Source organism: Poecilia mexicana, unplaced genomic scaffold (genome assembly GCF_051168715.1).
Source record: "Poecilia mexicana isolate PSO_F unplaced genomic scaffold, ASM5116871v1 scaffold_23, whole genome shotgun sequence".
Lineage (NCBI taxonomy): Eukaryota > Metazoa > Chordata > Actinopteri > Cyprinodontiformes > Poeciliidae > Poecilia > Poecilia mexicana.
The window spans coordinates 10779558-10793639 of record NW_028263392.1 but is presented as its reverse complement, the minus strand read 5'-3'; the positions used below and the strand labels follow the sequence as shown (position 1 = coordinate 10793639).

At 41.8% G+C, this 14082-nt stretch overlaps 1 protein-coding gene across 1 annotated transcript in view; it reads left to right on the top strand.

Annotated features, from left to right (window-relative positions):
- The window catches only part of tmtc2a (transmembrane O-mannosyltransferase targeting cadherins 2a), a 51008-nt gene that overhangs the window by 26343 nt on the left and 10583 nt on the right, over window positions 1–14082 (top strand). Inside the window, exons 3-9 of the mRNA XM_015012893.2 lie at window positions 5807–6635; window positions 7039–7153; window positions 7766–7851; window positions 8736–8920; window positions 9064–9142; window positions 10145–10266; window positions 11875–11956. Coding sequence (XP_014868379.2) covers window positions 5807–6635; window positions 7039–7153; window positions 7766–7851; window positions 8736–8920; window positions 9064–9142; window positions 10145–10266; window positions 11875–11956 — 1498 coding nt within the window. The remainder of the gene's footprint in view (window positions 1–5806; window positions 6636–7038; window positions 7154–7765; window positions 7852–8735; window positions 8921–9063; window positions 9143–10144; window positions 10267–11874; window positions 11957–14082) is intronic.

Below are 14082 nucleotides of genomic sequence, written 5' to 3'. Positions count from 1 at the left end.
TCATTTCCCTTTTTTCTTTATCTTTTCTTTGTCAGTCGGTGGCCCTTATAGCGCTTTGGGAATAGATTGTTTGCTTTCACCTGCTTTCTATCCTGCCAGCCAAATGCAAGTCAAGAGAAACAGCAAACGTGCATGGAAACTTCCAGCATTTTATCATATATTTTTTAATGCAATCAGGAGAATAAACAACCCAAGACATGACATCCCGACGCTGCTCTGGTGGATAAACACAAAAAAGAAACGCAAGCCATCGGCGGCGCAGGGAGAACAGATGTGCTACCTACGAAAATGTCGGTTCTCGCTCTGTTTACTCTCTAAACAGACAGATTAGATTTCAAATAAGACAAGATGAAACGGGGAGAGGAAGTTAGAAAGTGACGGATGGCGACGGATAAAGGTGAGATGTTATCGCCGCGGTCTGTTGAGAAAACAAAACGCGCCCCGTTTGCTGGCGTAATGAGAACATCTGTTTTTTTTTTTTTCTTTTTTTTCTGGCTGCTTTGGTTTCTCAGTATAGCACAAAAACAGACTGATGAATGATGCTCCAGACATTAAAACGGGGCTTTGGGTTCGTTGGTGTTAAGAAAAACCCATGACGTCTCTGCCAAGTCTGGTGTGTTAAACTTTGGCACGTGTGAAATGTATTTCATTTGAAAATCTGTGTTTAAAAGCTGAGCTTGAATTTGAATTAATCCCCATTCTAAAAAAAACAAAACTAAAACAAAATACACGTGTCTGATTATAGCTTTATAAATGAAGCAATGCATTTCACACTCATAATCCAAAATGAGAATAATGAATGTTTTATCAAGACGTAAGGTATTTTCTCACTCTACCTCATCATCCACTCTTTTTCGGGACAATCTCCCCAACAAAGTTGGACGTCTAATGTTTTAGCAGGCAGTGTAGGAATCTGACATTGTCTTTGCCAGTTTAATTTAAGCATCAGACACTCCTCCTTTCTCATTTGTCTCAATGAGCGTTGCAGACACGCAGATTAAGTTCGGCTGACGGCTTGATGGATGCCGGGCCAATTATCCTGCAGCAGAGGCATTCAGCTGTGAAATGATGTTCTCAGCTGCAAGTTCTGCTGCATAGTCCTTATTTAGCGAGTGTTCGTGAAAGGCAAGGAAAACACACGGTTTGTGTTCTCTACGGAGCGGGGAGTGTCTCGAGTCTGATTCAGTTAAAGCTCGCACCGTGCAATGTTGTCACGTAATTCTTGGCGCAGTTGGAACCAAGTTACAACTTCAGCTTTAAGCGGGTGTCATTGGGATGGTTTGCGATAAAAACCGAGATAAAGCAGTGCGTAATGGTGAAGTGGAACAAAAAAAAAAAAGGAAACGATTTAAATTATTTTTACAAATAAAAATTCCAAACAGTGTGGCATGCATTTACCCTCAGCTCCACATGCTCTAACAGTCCTCCCTAAAATCCTGTGAGAATTGACCTGCTGCTTTGAAAAGCCGCCAAACCAGTTCTTTTACAGAACAAATTAAAAACTGGATGGAGCACCAGCACTGTTTTGGTGGAAAATCCATTAAGAGGTCCCACTAACTAAACTAAAATCAGTTCTGTTATTAGAGTTTTTTGTAAACCACAATAGACCCAAATCCTTTTGAGTTTACATAAAAGAGACACTCGCCACAAATCAAAATCATTAACATTTTTTTTTTTTTTTTTTGCTAAATTAAACCCAGCAGTTTCGTAGAAGCACATTTTCAAATCCTGCACGATCATAACATCTGGTCTGAGACCGCATTCATGCTAACCCTCATGATGTTTTACAACCAGAAAACAGACTTTTTTGCAAAACCAAGACAGAAAAAAAAAGTAGTTTTATGTTTTCATTTGTGATGTCTTTAATATATCTTTCTACATTTTTGTCCTGGGTTGCAACCAACATGCACAACTCTGATCAATACACAAATCCATTTTTCTGCATGTGACGCCATAAAAACAAAGTCATCAAAGCACAAATTTCTTTACTTTTATAGTCATGTTTGCTTCACTCTGCTTCTCTATATGCTCCAAAATTGTGTTGAGCATCAGTTCAACCTGTGACCCAATCCCTGCCATCAGCAACACATCTTTCATTAGGATAACTACAATATACTCTGTATACTTCTTTCCATTTCGGCAGCAACCGCGCCGTTGTGTGATGACTTGGAAGACTCCTGCCAAGTCAGCACAATCCAGGAAACATCAGACCGGTGCAACCCTCATGGTGTCTTTCATCATAATAACTAAACGTATCACTGGCAAGGCCTCAAATCAGAGCTGTGTGTGTGTGCAGGAACTGTCTTGGAAGCACTGAAAACATTTTCCACATGCAAGCCGCTTGCTCTCTGCTTTAAGGTTTCCCATTAAACGAAGAACAAGTTCCTCAGTTTAAACTTTATGAATAAGGAGTTTGAAAGCGCACCCTGTGATTTTTTTTTTTTTTTTTTTTTTTTTTTTACTTCAAGGAGTTATGAATGGTTTATATTGGACGTGCCTCGAACAAGAAAACAGAAAGATCGCCTCCCCGCTGCGTTGCGTCAGTCCGCAGCCATTTCAGATGGTGTTTGCATGATGTCAGACGTGGCTTGCCGTTTCCTCTGACAAGTTTTAAAACCTTCCCCAGAGTACGGTGTCAACAGGCAGACCACACACTTCTGGGATCAATAAAGCGAGAGGGAATAATGACTAGCAGAGTTCGGAGATAAAAGTGGAGGCCCGCGCTGTTGGTTTCGAAAAACTGAGCGCAAAACGGATCAGCCAAATGAAAGAGATTGTTGAGGATAGTCCTTTTTATGGGAAATGCAGCAAAATTAATTAAATAAATTGTGAGATGCAAAGCAGTTTTATAGGCTTGAACGTGTTAATTGATCCAATATGGAGCCAAAGTGCCTGAATGTCTGAAAGTAAATCTCTAGGAGAACAAACTGGAAAGCTAAACAACTTCAAAACTACAGGATAAAACTCAAAGACTGCTCTGTGTATTATTAACCAAAAAGAATAAAAAAACGAAACCTAATTCAAAAGACAATATTGGTTTAGGTATGATAAAAAAATGAAACCCACAAGACAATTAAACCCAAAGAACATGACATTTCATCTACAGATTCTACACCAGAGATGCAAAGTTACTCAGAACTTTAACACTAATGGTTCCAGTTGTTAACAGAAACCTCTTTTCGCTTTATTGGCCTGTTGCCTCTACGCTGAGTTAATTAGAAGCTTGATTAAAGTTAACTGTAAATATCCTCTTTGTTTTTGCTGAATTTGTTGGGTCGCAATCCGTTCGAAAGTCAATTAAAGAGCAATTTAGGAATTGACAAGGCAGCGAGACGCTGCACGGACCTCATTGGGCTAAATACCACAAATTACTCTCCTGCTGGAATTGGCTTATCTTCCAGTACAAAGCAAAATTGGATTCCTCAGTCAGTTTCCTCCATTGACTAAGAATATAGGCTCAACCGTCAATAAACACATCCACCGGTTTGTGCGCCAGACACTCTTTCTCCCTGCTTTCGTACAATAGAATGTCAACGTAAATATCCAATGTCTTTCCATTGTCACTTTCATGTTCAGAATGTTGAACTTCTAGAAACAGACATATTATGTCTGTTTACAAATGATTTTCCAGAAGTGGTATGCGATCCTTTGCTGCTTCTAGTCATTCATAGACAAACCTTTCCAACAGTAAACTTGTCGGAGGGGAAAAACGGTTAAACAGACACCAGTAGGTCAAGTAAGTCTGCTTAACCTCTTATGGTTTCTGTCACCGTACACATTCAAGCATGCAGACTGGAAAACAGCGCAACACCTCTTTACTCCGAGGCTAGGAATGAGGGATGAGTAAGATGAAAGAGTTAAGGATGATGGACAAGATGAGAAGGGGGTACATATGAAATGTGAGAAGGATGAGCTGGGTGGAGATGAATGAGGGATGGATTAGATGATAGGACGGGGGGGTCGGGCATGATGAGAGATGAGATGAGTGACGAAGATTATTTGAGGGCAAAAGGGTTAAGATGAGAGAACAGTAGGAAGAATGAGGATCGAACGGGGTAAACGGGGCGAGACGAATTAAGACCGATTGATAAGGATGAATGAAATGAGAAGAGGTTGGCTTAAAGGATGAGGCAAGTAGAGAAGATTGAGGGAGAGTGGAATAAATAGAATAAGCAGCATGAAAATGCCTGTGGATGACGGACTGATGAGGTGGAGGAATGAGGCTTGAGGTGAAAGAATACGGTTTAGAAGAAATTAGAAATTAACAAGATGAGTGTGATTAGAATCGACTATTATCAGAGGAGTGGGAATCAAAGAAGAGAAATCCCCCAAATGGCAAACTGCCCTGAATGAATTAACCAGCTAAGTGGTCAAGATATGGTCCTGATTCTGACCCACAGCTGAGAACAGGACAGACGTACTTAATAAAAATGTCTCCTAACTAGGTTGTGCTAAAAGGAAGCATCAACATCACCTAGTAATATATGAGATTTCATTTGAGTGCACATACTCACAGCACCGGTTCCCTGAAGACAGGTTCAAGCAGAGTTTACAGTACATTCATGCCTGGAAATGAAATAAATAGGCTATAAAAGTAGGAAGCTAGCAGCACGGCTGTAATCACCATCTTTTATAATATCTTTTATTCCGGCCCCTCGGTGGGATGGATCATGAATAGGAATTACTTTTGCAACAGGGGTTCTCCAGGTTTTCCCATCTCATTTGTTTTTGCTTGAATTAAAAATAACTTCTTTTTTTTTCCATCATTAGCAAAAAAAAAAATGTAGGTAATAATCCTTGGGGTGAAACGATGTATCATGACAGGAGATGTTGGGACGATCCGTTCTTATCTCTTATTATCAACAGAAAGTTGACTTCTGCAAATTGGAAACTAATATCTGAAACTTTTTAGGTACAAACTGTCTAGGTAGTGATTAATTCCTGGGTTGTGACGTGGTAGTTATGTCCGAAGCATGAGATGTAAACTCCACCTACACACCTGCACAAAATAACCTCATTACACGTCACATTTAACAGTAATGCTGGCGGGCAACACTAATAAGGCTTTTGGGGGGGGGGGGGGAATCCTCCTGTGCATGCAGTTTCGAGCACAACTAGGTCAGAACTGGAGGAGTGTAAATTACTAATATGTGGAAAGTTATTAAAGTCTTTTGACACTTTTCTCCTTTCTGCTTTGAGTACTTTGGGATTTTCCCCCTCGTCATGCGTAGTGAAACCTCGCCGACTCGAAGGAATTTATTGGCGAGGCCGATCTAAAGCGCACTAATCTTTTCCTGCACAGAGTACTCGCATACTCAATTTAAAAATGATTACTCCATTAAAAAGCGGCTCATGTTGCTCCTTACCAAAGTGCTAACCACTGCGGTGCACGGCTGTCTGAGAGCGTCTTTCAACAGTTTGGGTTTGTCACCATTCCCATGTCAACAGGGCGATATTTTCTCTGACAGCGATAACGTCAGAGTATCCCATTGTTACAAAGAACAACGTGTTATTTTCCCGTTAGGGTGGTTAGAGGGAGAAAGCAAACAAAAATATTTCATTAGGTTTTATGCATTTTTTTTTTTTACTAAAACAGTGGATTGAGGAACTGAGAGTTCTCTAGAGTTGCACAAAGAAATGGATTTCTACTGGATGTCACCTTGCTTATACATTTATAAGCATATGAGAACGTGATTCATGCCTCTTTTTCAAGTTTTGACCTAAACCAATGTATATAAATATATGTGTGGGTGTGTTTTCTTTCACATATTTATTCAGTTGTTTCACCTTTTCGTTTCTCTTTCAGAAAAAGAACCTAAGCGTTTTGCTGAGTCTCTGCACGTTGGCCTGCTGGGGAGTAATTCTGCTGTCAGTCCGCCTCTACTGGATGGGAAACAAGCCTCCAAACTTCTCCAACTCGGATAACCCGGCAGCCGACTCTCCACATTTCCTCACTAGAACACTAACATTCCTCCACTTGCCTGCTGCCAATGCCTGGCTCCTGCTCTGCCCCGACAAGCTCAGCTTTGACTGGTCCATGGACGCCGTGCCCTTGGTCAGGTCCTTGGCCGACTGGAGGAACCTTCACACTGCTGCCTTTTACTGCGGGTTGATCCTCCTGGCTTTGTTCGGCTTCCGCGGTGCCACCGTCGCAGCGAAGGAGACCAACGGGAAATCCCATCTTGCAAATGGAAAGTCGGTCACGAATGGGAATGGTTACCATGCCCCTGACACAAACCAAAACACGGATCTGCCAAAACCCACTCTCAATGGGTCCGCTGTACCTCACCGCTGTTACTCCCACACATCCCTGCCCCCCACAGAAAGCTTAGTTGTGTTTTCACTAGGAGTACTGGCATTGCCTTTCATCCCAGCCACCAACTTATTCTTTTATGTGGGTTTCGTGATTGCAGAGAGGGTACTTTACATCCCCAGCATAGGCTATTGCATACTAGTTGCGACAGGTGCACGAACGTTGTATGTTAGACTGAGGACTAGAGCCTGCAAGGCTGCGATGTTGTGCCTTTGCATCGGACTTGTGCTACTGAACGGGCTCAGAACAGTTCAAAGGAACAGAGACTGGAGCAACGAAGAAAATCTTTACAAGTCTGGGATCCATGTGAACCCTGCAAAAGGTGAGAGGGTCTTCAGTTCTCAGGATGTCTGCTGACCCTGTATGTATGAAGTACCTTGCAAAAATGTCTGTTTTCTTTGAACATTTTCATGTTTTGTACCACTGCAATCACAAATCTACTTGTATTTTATTGGGACTTCTACTGCATGTTTGCTTTGACCCAATATGGCTTATAGCAGAAATGTGTGTATGTTTTCCTTTCAATTCACGCTACTTTGTGTTGATCTATCATATAAAATCCATCGAAATGACATGAATGACAAGGCATGGAGTGTTTTACAGGATTTGAGAAGTGCTGCAAGGCAGTTTAAATGAGTCCAAGCTGAAGTTGGAGATTTTTCAGCAAAGACCAAGAGTTTGTTTTCCCATTTTGTGAGCGTTTGATTGACATATGTCTCCCGTAGCCTGGGGAAACCTGGGAAACGTACTGAAGAACCAGGGCAAGATGGAGGAGGCGGAGAAGGCATACCGAAATGCTCTCCACTACCGAGGGAACATGGCTGACATGCTGTATAACCTGTGAGTGTTCAAAAAAAAAAAATGTCACACCTCCTCTCTTGTCAGAGTCGTGACACAAATAAGCTCTGATTCTGTGAGGAAGCGGCAGCATCAGACCAAGAGCTGCAGAATAAAAGAAAACTAAAATAGATCCAGTGCAGCAGTAATAGAGCTGGCGAGACACACAGCAAGAGTGTGACAGACAGGAAATAACTTTTGTGTGTCCCTCGAGGCTCTTTGTACCTTCTGCTCCTGATTTGATCAGTCTTGTTTGCCGAGCCTGTGGGAGAACACGAAACAATTTCTAATCCAGCAGGCGTCAAAGGTGCCGAACCACCCGACGGACCGACGCTGTTCTGCTCCCATCTCTCTACTCCTCCTCTAAAAGTTGTGGGCATCAATAATAAGCTGCCGATTCAACAAAAAGCAAACGTGTCATGTCATTCTAAGAGACAGAGAAGCTGTTTGTGCGTGATAGATGTTAGGATATATTGTATGGTCTTTGCGGATATTTTGCTTCCAAAATCTCACTTATCTTTTTTTTTTTTTAGAAACCGTCAATTAAATTGGAGAAAACCTGTGAAAGAGTTTGCAGTGATGTAAAGTTTTTCATACTTTTCTGTTTTCCACCAGGGGTTTGCTGCTGCAGGAGAGCGAACGTTTCTCCGAGGCGCTGCAGTATTACAAGCTCGCCATTGGGAGTCGACCAACTTTGGCATGTAAGCCGAGTCTCCTTTGCTGCTGCCATGATATTGTAAAAACATGCAAGAAAAAAAGCGATCTTCGATAAACCGCCTCCTTCCCGTTTGGTTTGGATTCGTCAGGATTGATTACACGCCAGCCAATAATCTCTTATGAAATGCCGCGACTCTCCGGTTTTCAAGTTGAACCGGTCGCTTTGTCGCCAACGACGTGATTTAAAAGCCCTCACTCAGCTTGACGGAGAAGTGATCACATTCAATCTCACACCCGAGTGCTCACACACGAGATGATCGTTTGTCTTTTACTTTACCAAGGGCGACGTTAAATAAAAGAAGAGAAATTTCCCTTCAGCACATTCGGTGTGATGAATTACCTTTGAATCTTTGTGAGCTTTATCTCTTCCAGGTGAATGCATTTCTATCCCCCTCTTTTCCTATATGTATTTAATCAGCTTTTTGATCTCTTCCTTTCTGTCGCCATATTATTGCTTTTATCCATGGCGCTTCACTTTCTGATTGAATAGGCATTTTTAAAAAAAGATTTTACTGTGATTCATCACACTTGATTTTATACATTGTATAACTTAAATAGAGGGCTGTGTTTGAGAAAAGCGCTATATAAATAAAGTGTACTTCCTGTTCTTGTTGCTACCATTTATTTCAGTTCCATTTCTTTTTCTCTTCAGGAATGCCGGGATGTAGTTTATTATGTTTGTTTCAGTAAAAAAAAAAAAAAATGTAAATAAAAATTCAGGAAAAAACATGCTTTCTTTACTTTTTCCTAGCAACAGATAGGGTGTTCATTTTAATGAACGTTCTGGTGGTTTGTTTTCGGAAATCATTTCCCTTTTAATTTTCTATTTAGGCTTAACCCTTTCTGGTCTCTCGACTTTTGCACGCAGCGGCTTACTTGAACACAGGAATAATCCTCATGAACCAGGGCAACCTGGAAGAGGCCAAGCGCACCTTCCTCACTTGCGCCGACATTCCAGATGAAAACTTGAAGGACCCTCACGCCCACAAGAGCTCAGTCACCAGCTGCCTGTACAACCTGGGGAAGCTGCTTCACGAGCACGGCCAGCAGGAGGTCAGTCTTGCTGACGCATTTGTATTCAATAGCACCGAAAAGACTAAAAGCAAAACTGCTAAAAGCATAAATAATTTTTGCTTTATGCAAAATGAAGTCTCAGCTTTTAAATTGCTCCCCCCACCCCCCCTCTTGTGCTGCAGGAGGCTCTGTATGTTTATAAAGAAGCAGTGCAGAAAATGCCAAAACAGTTTGCACCACACAGCCTTTTCAACATGATGGGTGAGTTACAGTTTAAAATGTGGCGTCTTTGTTTGCAGTCCGGTGTGTTAAGGGGTTGACATAGTATTAATTGCAACAGGGATTACTGCTTTTAAATGAGAACTCACTGTGATGCGAGTGCAGCAATTTAAGGTGGAAATGCAAAACATTCAGCAAAACAAATCGACTGGACTCGATGCCGATTAAAATATGTGGACACACTCTCCCCCCCCATAGAAAATGATTTAGGAAGAGCTGTGTTAAACCTCGCTTCCCCTTCTGTGTTATTCTAACACTAATTACATTACTCAAAGCTCATCCTGGTGACATAGTTGAGATTTCATGGGAATTAAATTCCTGGCACAGAGTAGAGGAGGATTAAGGAGTATATTTAGTCAGGTGGTTTGAAGGTTTTAGGGAGCGACAGTGTTTGTATTCGTACAGCGATGGCTAGCGGATACGTTTTCAAAACTTGATGTCATTTAACTGGTTCGTTGTTACAGACACGGGATCCATCCCTACTGCCGAGTCTTTGGATTTGTGTACAACGATGTTAATGCTAGAAATTCAGGAGTATTGTTCTTAAACGGGGTAGTTTTATGGTAAGGATGAAAAATATATATAAAACAATGACTTACCATTGGGTTGTCTCAACCAGGATTTCCTGCTCACGATCCAGATTGGGGGGAACTGAGATTTCCCGATAACCAATCCCAGTATTGGTATTTCGTTAAAATCAATGCCGTCGAAAATAGAACAAGAGGATCCATACAGGGATTCATTGAAGTCACGGAAGAGTCACTCTTAACATTAGTCTTGACAAACTACACCGATTGGTTATTCCACAGTTACTATGGGGTAACTAAGCATAGTGAGTGAATATGTAAGATGCTCAAAAAACACTTCCATCTTCTAAAAACAACTTTTTTAAAGTTGTTTTTTTTAAAACTTCTATGACTAATATTTATGATAATATCTCACGTAAAATGCTAACTGTCTGCCCTGGTGTGTGGTGCGTTTCAGGAGAGGCCTATATGCGGCTGAACAGGCTGGAAGAGGCCGGTTACTGGTACAGAGAGTCCCTCAAAGCCAAGCCTGACCACATCCCTGCCCACCTCACCTATGGCAAACTGTTGTCAATCATTGTACGTCCCTTTGCAGACACACAAACTTACACCGGCAATACAGATGTACTAAACATTATGATCATCCCAGTGGTTAATAAGGCCAAAGGGTCTATTACTTTAACAAACTGCTTCGTAAGAACTGTATAAGTGTACGTTGAAATTTCTTTGGGAGTTAAGAGAGTCCAGATAAGAAACGCTTATTTTTAACCGAATATGTTCCTGGTGTTATTTTTGCAACCATGTTTGTTAAGAGATATCCTAGACAAAATAGCAAAACTTGGAGCGGTGATGTTATGCTGTGCAGAAAAAAAGATCTCATTTCCTCAGCTTCCAGCTTCTCCGCCATGCTACGACAACAAAAGCAAGACGTGACGACAGATGTGTTCACAGCTGAACTGGGTTTAGATCGGGGGGAAATGAACTGTTTGCTCTTTGCGACCCCCCCCCCACCCGTGAAGATGCATGACCTCCTTCCTTCCTCAGCCCTAGGCGCAGAGCTGAAGACGCGACAAGCCTCTGAAGCTGCGCGCGGACTGTTGCGTACTCGCAGCTGCGATCTTTCAGGCCTCGATCCCACAGCTCCGTTGTTAGCCGAGACCTGAGGGTAACGAAAACTTGTACTTACACGTGTGTCGCCTCGAGTGGCCGGACATCTGCTTGGCTTTCTGGGATTCGGGGTGACAGAACACACATCCACGTCCTCCGCTACGCAGAATGAGAAACAAGAGGATGGATGAATCTTGAATCAAACACCAGATGACAGGCTTATAATGGAATTACTCCATTTCCTTATTAAATCACTTCGGTTTTGGCTGTAAACCCTCAGGTCAATCAATGACACTGTTAGCGTTGGGAAAGTTCCACCTGAACTTTTGCGCTCCTGGACAGGATTTCCCAGAGTACAGCTTTGTTTTCTCATTTTTTATCCCTAGCATTTGCCTGCATACAAAGACATTTGTTAACCTAATGAATTCATCACCAAATTCCCAGAGATTGTCATTAAAAAAATTTAAAAAAAAGAAGCTTACTTTCTCCTTTCACACGAGCCTGAAACATTTCATAAAATACTCCGACGGACGACCTTCGGTTTTCATAGACAGTTGGAGGAGAAATTTAGAGAGAGCAGCCAAAAGGAATTGTGAAACAGGCCATCCACAGCTAATATTCCTCCTCATTCATTTAGACCAAGTTCAGACACAGGAGGAAGCTAATGAGGCAATGTTAATATGGACGGCCCTCTCATTTCCTATTGAATGGCAACCCCACTGGCAATATGGAAGCAATCAGTGCCGAAGCATGAAGCAGAAGTGCTGCAGAGGAAGCTTTTTTTCCCCTCTCAGTTTCAATGCTGCTCTACACTTGTAAACAGAGATTTTTTTTTTTAAACAGTTGCCAAAAATGCACAATTAGAACTAAATTACATAATAATTAATGGTTTTGTTAGAATCCTGATAATTTATGCTCAGTTTTTTTTTACCCCCACCAGGAAATCAGCCTAATTATGCAAAATATGCACAAATATGAAATGTAATATATGTTTTTGCTCTATCCTCCTCCTGATCATACCGAAACGGAAACATCTAAGCTTAATTACTCGCCGCAACTTGTCTGCGTCTCTCCTTTCAGGGGGAGAAAACCGAAGCAGAGAAATACTACATGAGAGCAATTCAGCTCGACCCAACTAAAGGAAACTGCTACATGCACTACGGTAAGAAGCAGAAGACACTTATTAATAGGCACGGCGAACCGCTTTTCAAAAAGGCGTTTCAGATCCGTCGCTCACATTTCCAAAAATATCTTCACAGTTTTCTCAGTAGTTGACAGCACGTTGTCTTTAATGTGATGAACTAATCTCCGTCAAACCTAAAAGTGGGGAGATTATTTTTTTGTGTGTCTGTTAAAATACATTGAAGGTCTTCACACTTTTTCTTTCCAGAAGATTTAACATCTTGTTCCGTTATTTGTAATACCATCCCTAATAGTTACAAAATGCCATGATTTTCTCTGGGCCTTGGCTTTATGTGACCACTGATGATTTCATTCCCTCCAATGAAACTGATAGCCTCGAAGTTTCCAATTTGTTAATGGCTTTTTTTCCCCCCTGTGATCTACAGTTGACAAAGCGATGACTGAGGGGAGGATTTGTTTGTTTGGACCTCCACTCTTTAAATGTACTCTCTGAGATGAGTTTTAGTGGTAAAGTCACATCACATCCTGGCTGCAAAGTGATGTGCCCTTCTTTGATTTGGAACGTGTGAGCTTACAAACCCAAACTGAATTAAAATGAGGATTAAAAGAGTGACATTTTTCCCGCTTTTGAAGAGGAAGTTGGATTCAAATCTAACAGGAGTAGGGGGATTCTGTCTCCCATTCTCCTTTGGGCCAGAGACTGTTATTGATTGAATTCGAGGTTTATCTGCAGCCCCCTTCACAGCTAACAACACAAAATACTCTTAAGTTGATGCTTGCAGCTATTAAAGCGTGAGCCGTTTGAAGTTTTGCAGACAGCGCGGAGATACAGGGTTTACTGTAGGTTAGATAGAAAAACATGGCGCGGTGTTGCCCCTCCGCTTCCGTTTCATTCCAGACTGAAGAAACGGCCTCCTTTGGTGCTCCACGTTAATATCTCCAGGATATTCGGAGGAAATGAAAAGCGTCCTCATGCTGAAAGCCCCGTTGTGCAATGCCCTCTTTCTCCACTTCCTTATCTCCCTCCCGCTTCTTTCCCCTCGTCTGATATCTTTTCGTTTAGCTTGGTCGGTAGCAGGAGGTCTGTTGCTGACTTTGGAGCGAGCCGTTTCCTGCTCCGAAGCCCTCGCGCTCTTTGCTCTAGGTCTTTTTTTTATTTCCCACCATTATCTTGTAGTCTCTTGCTAAAGGTGCTGTTTTTTTGTTTCGTTTTTTGTTTTGTTTTCTGGGCTGTTTCATTTCTTTATCTGCAATCTGTCTGCTGCAGTTATCGGGGTTTGCTGGATGAGCATCAACTATGAGTTTGTAGTGGATATCAGTCCACAAAGTCCCTCGAAAGATAAATGCGCGGACGTGCACGTGGGAATGAACTCGAAAAGCTCCTCTTTTCCGGTCACTGCGCCCTGCGACACATTTTAATGCAAGCAACCCCCCTTCCTCCTCTACGCGACCCTTTGTGAAAAGCCTCACCAGGTGGCGAGACTCCCCCCCCCAGGAGAGCACATGAATTACCTCCATCTCATCTTTATTCTGGAACAACAGCGAACAAAGCAATCACAGCCCCACATTTTCAGTCTTGTCTCTCGTTTTTTTTTCTCTTCCTGTCCTTCAAAGTCGACCAATCATCTGGGGTCCGTCTCTAAAAGCTTCCCCCCCTTCTTGGTTTATGTTGACAAGTAACTCCCGTCACACCGAAGCAGCATGGTGTACCATGATAATTGAAAGCCTCCTCCCCCGAAGAAAAGTAATTCAAAGAAAAATCCCTGGCGCTTCAGAAAAAGAGGTTATTTTTGCTCGCTAGCTGAAGGAAGCTATAAACGTCTTAAAGCTGTTGAGCTTATATTAGTGCATGTTGTGCCCTTAATGACAAAGCTATATTTTTGGGAGGTGGAAATTAGCAGTGGTGTGAACAAAAGCTGCTCATACTTTATTCAGCATAATAGCTCTCTTCTTTGTTTTTCCTAATTCTTTGTCATTTTTAACAAAAATTATCTAACCTTTTGAGTCAGTTACTGTACTTATTTTTCTGGATTTGGGGAAATTTTGTAACCGCTCCTGTTTATTTATTTTTTTGTCAGCAAGATTACAAAAATGTAGTGATGTGGTAAATATTGTCTATAAGAGTGTCTGTTTAAGTAGATTTGG